Source organism: Garra rufa, chromosome 1, assembly GCF_049309525.1.
Source record: "Garra rufa chromosome 1, GarRuf1.0, whole genome shotgun sequence".
NCBI classification, from domain to species: Eukaryota; Metazoa; Chordata; class Actinopteri; order Cypriniformes; family Cyprinidae; genus Garra; species Garra rufa.
Window position 1 is genome coordinate 36,875,688 of NC_133361.1, and position 7,109 is coordinate 36,882,796.

Genomic DNA, 7,109 nt, shown 5'->3' on the forward strand with positions numbered 1-7,109 from the left:
CTGTTCAAGTATATTAATGAAAGGGTCAAACTAAGAAGTTTGGAATCAGGATAATAGCTTACAGGCTTTGAAACATGGATAGACGTACATGGCAATCAGACAATGGCATTTTATTCAAATTTACAAGAGCTTACAATATCCACATTTGGGTAAGGTTGCTTATTTAGTCCACCACAAAAAACAAAACAAAACAAAAAAAAAAACACACAACTTGCAAGCAAAAATATCAGCAATGTAAATCTTCATGAAGAAAATACTGGGGAGGAACTTGAAGAAAGTTTGGCTGTAAGTAAACAGTGCTAAAAAGGGCTGGTGTGATCTGAAATAGGGTGAGCTGGTCGAATCAGTGTAGGGGATGTGGATGCACTGTAGACTGTCCTAAACATCCCATCACATCATCTGAGTTCTGGCCATTGGGTCTTGATGATGACCAGGGTACCAGTGTCCAAAAGAGTTCATATATCCTCCAGAGTGGATGGGGGCACCTTTGCTTGACATGGAAACATCCCACAGGGGTGGCATTCCTGGTGAACATGGCGTTCCGGATGCAGAAGCTGCTTGAAGGTGTTCTCCTTCTGGTCCACCTGAGCCATGCTTCATGATCTTTTTGTACTTGGAACGTTTGTTCTGGAACCATATCTTTACCTGCAACATTTGCATTTGGATTAGCATTTGTTACAACACTGTTTGATAGTATGTGATGAACATTATTTTTTATTATTCATAACACATACACTACTAGTCAAACGTTTTTGAACAGTAATGTTTTGTTCTACTCACCATGCCTGCATTTATTTGATCTAAAGTACAGCAAAAACAGTAAAATTATGAAATATTTTTACCATTTAAAATAACTTTTTTCTATTTTAATTTATTTTAAGCTGAATATGTAGCATCATTACTCCAGTTATATGATCCTTCAGAAATCATTCTAATATTCTGATTTGCTGCTCAAAAAAACATTTATTATTATTATGTTAAAAACAGGTGAGTAGATTTTTTTCAGGTTACTTTGATGAATAGAAAGTTCAGAAGAACAGCACATTATATATAATATATATATAACAATATTATAAATGTCTTTATTATCACTTTTTGATAAAAAATGTATACTAACTACAAGCTTTTGAATGGTATAGTGTATAATGTTACAAAAGCTTTTTATTTCAAATAAAAGCTTATCTTTGGATCTTTCTATTCATCAAAGAATACTGAAAAAATGTACTCAACTGTTTTAAATATTAATAATAATAATAATATATTAGAATTTCTAAAGGATCGTATGGCACTGAAGACTGGATGCTGAAAACATAGTAGCTTTGATCACAAGAATAAATTACATTTTAAAATATATTTAAATAGAAAAGTTATTTTACATAGTAATTTTATTTTCTAAATTTTACTGTTTTTGCTGTACTTTAGATCAAATTAATGCAGGCTTGAGACTTCTTTAAAAAAACATTAAAAATCTTTCTGTTCAAAAACCATTGGTAGTGCAAGTCAAGCAAGATTGGAAGGAATTAATAAAATAAATGTAGAACAATAAGCACTTTTTGGGTTGGTTGGATGGATGTATGCATGGTGACGTTTTAGATATTAACTGTATATTTAAACTAATAAAATGCCAATGAAAAAATATCCCCATGATGATACACAAAAATAATACATATAACAATTTAACTAAAATAGTCATCAATCACACAGAGACTTCTGGGAGCCTTTTTAAGTGCAAAATTATTTATAATGGTAAATAAAGTACTATGAATGTTTTCCCCCTTTTTCCATTTTTAAACATTTCTATATAAAGGGACATGTTATCCTGTTAAATACAGATTTTTTTATAGTAAATTGTTATAGTTTATACTTTTTAAACAACAAGTAATGTTGCTGTTTTACAGTAAAATTACATGTTTTGTCCTATTAAATTACATTTGTTCACTATTTAAGGTAAATTAACTTAAAGCATGAGCAGATTTCACTGGGGCATTTTTAAGTTTTTCCATAAAAAAAAATGCTAGCATTTTTAGATTTTTGTTTTATTAACTTTTACAATATCAACATCAGGGAATCAGACTTTTTATTTTTGTCTTTTTGTGGTCGTAGAGCACTTCACATTTACTGAGTTCTACAAAAACACTGATTTTCAAAATCAGAGGAATATCCCAAGCAGAAGCTTTAAGTGTGAATTTCTGCCATTTGATTTCAATTCATTTTTTTTTTTGCCAACACCAGCTTGAGCTTGCTGCAAGTGAGAAGGTGGAAAAAGCTTGACAGTTTTTTGGATAAAACAAAACTCTAGCATTATTGCTGTTACTTGTGATCAGTCCAAAACCCAGAGCCCTCCCTTGCACAAACTTGTGCATGCCTTGTTTTAAGAATATGAGATATAAACAAGACTTGATATTATACTCGTGGAGTTTTTCATTTTTTAACTGTGAGACCACTGTGGAAAATTCATACTAATTGTGAATTTACAATCAAAGTGACACCCACAGAGCTGTAAAATCTTCTGTAATGAAGCATAATTAAAGTGATGTTTTCCAAGAAACTTTTAAGCTGGATGAAAGTCCAATTACCCTTTTAACATTTTCTCAGCACGCTGACACCCATAATAATTATTCTAATTTAAGCTTTCACATTTTTTTTTTTTTAATCTGATGCTCATCTTGCCGCATTCAGACTACTTCTGTCATGTGGTGATGCCTTTATTTTTATCACTAAAATGCTGTCTGCATGTATTATTATCAAATGAGATCAAATGAGACGCCTGGACTAAAAATCAAGAACAAGTGCCAGAGGTAACATTCAACACTGTTTGACTGCAGCAATGACAGAATCTCAATTGCTATTAAAGAGTATTTGGCTCTGCAAACTGGCCACACACACTATCACACACACAAGTTTTGATATGTGTGTCTGCTCTGCTGAATATTTGTGCTGCTGAACAGATAATTATCTGCAAATGTTCTCATTTACAATAAGAGTAACTAGTATGAATCAAGGTCATAATGTGTTTAAAAAAATAATAAGTATAAATTATTTTTAGACTATAAATATCGCTTTTAGTTTCACTTTCTTTAGTTTTTCTTTCTTTTGATTTATCGGTCTATCTATACAAAAACAGGCATTTGAAAAGTAGCCAGATAAATGTTTTAATGATATTTTATATTACAAAAAGAAAAAAGTTGACATCTTTTATTCATAACAGCTGATTTGTATTTTTAATACAAATTATAAAAAGTGCCAGTAGTTGAAGAAACACCGGTTTATGATTCACTAAAATTGCTTTCTGAATTACAGAAGTTTTCATTGTTTCGAAGTTAGACTTTGTGTGTGGGTGGATGGTTTGTAATTTCTCTAGACGCTTCAGTGTGTTCTTTCATTATAGTTACTGAAGTGTGGGGTGAAGTCAGGTGAACTGGGCACTGTGTAAAATAGGTCATGTAAGGTTTGAGTGGAAAAGCTGAGGATGAGCATCCTGACGTCCTTTTCAAAAAAGATGTATTCATATCTAAAACTTAGATTTGTATTTAAATGTTACATTTTTACTGAATTATTTTATGATTTATGACATGTTGCTGCCCATTTTAACTTAATTAAAGGATATGTTTTGATGTTTCCTTTCAATACATCGCTTAGCACGCAGGTTCATACATAGTAAAAATTAAAAACAAGTTTCAGTAGGTTCTTAAATTTGACCAGTTACTAGTTACTAAATGTGACCCTGGACCACAAAACCAGTCTTAAGTAGCATGGGTATATTTGTAGCAATAGCCAACAATACATTGTATGGGTCAAAATGATCGATTTTTCTTTTATATCAAAAATCATTAGGATATTAAGTAAAGATCATGTTCCATGAAGATATTTTGTAAATTGCCTACTTTAAATATATCTAAACTTAATTTTTGATTAGTAATATGCATTGCTAAGAACTTCATTTGGACAACTTTAAAGGTGATTTTCTCAATATTTTGATATTTTTGCACCTTCAGATTCCAGATTTTCAAATAGTTGTGTCTCAGTCAAATATTGTCTTGTCAAATATTGTCCTGTCATAACAAACCATACATCAATGGAAAGCTTATTTATGATGTATAAATCTCAATGTCAAACTGGTTGACTGGTTTTGTGGTACAGGGTCACAAATGTTGTTGAATATGATACAAGAAATGATTATGACAGGGTTTCAGAAATGTTGATGCTCTAAAGAGATTAACCCTAGAAAGCATGCTTGGAAAAAGTGGCTGAAATTAGATATATTTATTTTTTATTAAAACACTGTACCCAACATGGGCTTGCAAGGGAACTGTTACTGTAATAAATATACAGTAAATCACTTTGGGTAAAATCGTCAACTGCTGTAAATGACAGTTTTACTATTGTTTTAAATCTGAACAAGAAAAAAGTTATAGGCCTATATAGGGAGTCAAAAAGTTATTCATTTTTAATATATAAAAAACAACTTAACCCGAAAAATATGAAACATTACAGTTTATATTGAGCCTATATGCGCTCGTTTGGTAGAAAACAACAGAACTAAACAAATCCGATTATTACAGCCACGATCACATCCGCACCGCAGTATCGCATACTATATATGCATTCATAGATATATCTTTGTCTAAGTACATGCAATATATACTTTTGACTGCAGTTATGCATATGCGTCTGCCACGATTTTGATTATTGAAGCAGCCTGCTATTGAAGGAAGAGACTCTCTCACTTTTATTTATTTATTTTCTTGTTTGCGAAATTAAGGGTGAAAACCATTTGCTGGGTCATATATTAATTAGCGCTTATTAACGTGAGCCTAAAGTTTTACTTGCCTGCCATGTAAAGTCCGTGGAAGGCACAACTCGCGAAGTATCGTTTTATACAAAACGATATATATTTTTGGCTATATTTACAAACACTTAAATATAGGCTAGTAGACGACATAGCAATTGAATAATAATACAAAACAGGTATCCATCATTATCGTTTATTTTTCGTTCCTTTGTCCCTGAAATGTGGTTCGAATGGTTTGATATTTTTACTTAATTCTTAGATAACCATGTGAGAACTTGCCGTAGAGATGAATAGCACTATACGCGCTACCATCGTTCTGCTTTGTCCTTTGTACAATCCTTTAAGACACAGGCCTACACACGTTTACCTGTTGAAGACTTCACTTTGGTTTACCTGTTGAAGATTTGACATTGTTCTTATAGACTAGACTCATCCTTCTGGTATTTTAATAAAGAATAACGACCTTTTATTCTTCTTAGGAAGCATTTCTCTTTTCAGAACGGTCCACAAAAGCATGCAGACACAGATGTACACAAAGGTGTGAAGACGGAGTTTGTTTTCCATTTTTACTTAAGTGTTGTCGTATCTACATACCTGTGTTTGTGTCAGCCCCAGTTTGGCCGCCAGATCAGCGCGTTCCGGCAGCGCGAGGTACTGGGTCTGTTGGAAGCGCTGGTTGAGCGCCTGCAGCTGCAAGCTCGAGTATATCGTGCGGGGTTTGCGAATCTTCTTCCCCTTCCCGTTCAGCCGTATTTCGCCACTTTCAATGGAACTTTGCTTCTCGGAATCTTAAGTAGGAAGATTAAACATTACATTTAAATAATAATAATAATAATAGCACTACTAAAATATCGGAGGCACTAATAACTTGAAATGAACCAAAGAAAAAAAATCTCAAAAATGTGTAGGCCGTTCTGTCAGAAGGAAAGGTTTGTCAACCGCTTACAAGACGTTAGGTTTAAACAGTTATTTTCACTATTAAATACCTACACGTAGATCTGAAAAAGCAGTTCCTGTATGTTATATGAATAATTTGTAACTTTATAGTCAAATTTCACTTTAATGAAAAAGGTAGGCATATAAATAATTATATAATTAGTAAAAGGTTGTCATATGAAGACTAAAACAAGCCAGTAATCATTGATTTTCTTTTTTATCAGATTTTAAAGACAGAAATCACAAAACAATAATCTGTGTGTGTGTGTGTGTTTGTATGTATACAAGCGGGGTCCGACAATTGCTTGATTTGTTAATTGGAGTCATTATGCTATAATAGGCCTATATTAATCCATATTGCGTACATAGCCAGTGAAGTTTGATAAAGTTGAATTACACAAATTAAACGAATGTCTACATTTAGAGTTGAGTAAAAGTATAAAGCATATATTCTCACTGGTAAATTATTGGTTAAATACATGGAGTATAATTACTTTCGACAAAGTGATTAAACGAATTTACGTGTATTTTCACTACGCACTTCTATTTCTGTAGGATTTTTATTGCACTTAGCCAATTTTAAAAATGTGAAGATATAAAACTTTCTAATAAATGTTTGACCCATTTCACAAAGTGAATTTAAACGTTTTGACGTTCTGCGACGTCAACTAAATAAATTTCAAGAGCAGCAATCGTACACTTCAAACCCAAATTCTGCATTTCTGTCTTCAGAAATCAATCACGAATGCTGAGAAATGTAACTATTTTTTCAGCCGATAGCAGAACTTCGGCGCAACACGAAATGTATTGTTTTTTTTTGTTTTTTTTTTTTAAACGGGTGAAGGAAAGCACACTTTACCTGCATCCTCTACTCTTGAATGTCCGACTGCGTTGTTGTGTTGATAGGGTAGGTAAGCTCCGGGGTGGTGATGGGCTGTGGAATAGTGGTAAGTGAGCGGGCGGCCGTACGAAGCAGCGCCCGAAGAAAAGGCCGCGTCGTACTGCGAGTGTGCGCCTTGATGCAAACCGTGCACCGGATAGTGTGCGTGAGATACGCCGGGTGAATGCTGCTGGTGAGACTGGTAGCCGTGACTGAACTCCAGAAAAGCCGATTTTGAGGGGTCTGAAGCCACCAAACTTTCAGACAGTGAAGTCATAGTCATTTTTTAGAGTTATGTCCATCAGACCGATGCACCATAAAAAAAGCAGCATCTATTTAAATGAGTCATGTGATTTCCATCCCTTAAAGAGGTCCATTAGAAAGATCCAAGTCCGTGAAAAACGCGACGCGCAAGTGTTTGCTTTCGTTTTGGCTGTGTGTGAGGTATGTGAAGTTCATCTCAACAGTCTCATCACATACTGGAGTTCAATCCAGAAGTGA

At 33.6% G+C, this 7,109-nt stretch overlaps 1 protein-coding gene across 1 annotated transcript; it reads right to left on the reverse strand.

The window, feature by feature from the left end:
* Positions 1-181: 181 nt before the first annotated feature.
* dlx4a (distal-less homeobox 4a) lies at positions 182-7,071 on the reverse strand. The gene is made up of 3 exons (XM_073835293.1): positions 6,588-7,071; positions 5,387-5,580; positions 182-645 (listed from the first exon to the last, which is right to left on the reverse strand). Exons 1-3 carry the CDS (start codon positions 6,889-6,891, stop codon positions 391-393), a joined length of 753 nt encoding a protein of 250 aa, XP_073691394.1. The 5' UTR covers positions 6,892-7,071; the 3' UTR covers positions 182-390.
* Between the last annotated feature and the right edge of the window lie 38 nt (positions 7,072-7,109).

Coding starts and splice junctions, on each gene's coding strand:
- dlx4a (XM_073835293.1), bottom strand. CDS start 6,891: ATGACTATGACTTCACTGTCTGAAAGTTTGGTGGCTTCAGACCCCTCA. Junction 5,581..6,587: donor TTCAAGAGTAGAGGATGCAG/GTAAAGTGTGCT, acceptor TTCCTACTTAAG/ATTCCGAGAAGCAAAGTTCC. Junction 646..5,386: donor TGGGGCTGACACAAACACAG/GTATGTAGATAC, acceptor CAAATGTTGCAG/GTAAAGATATGGTTCCAGAA.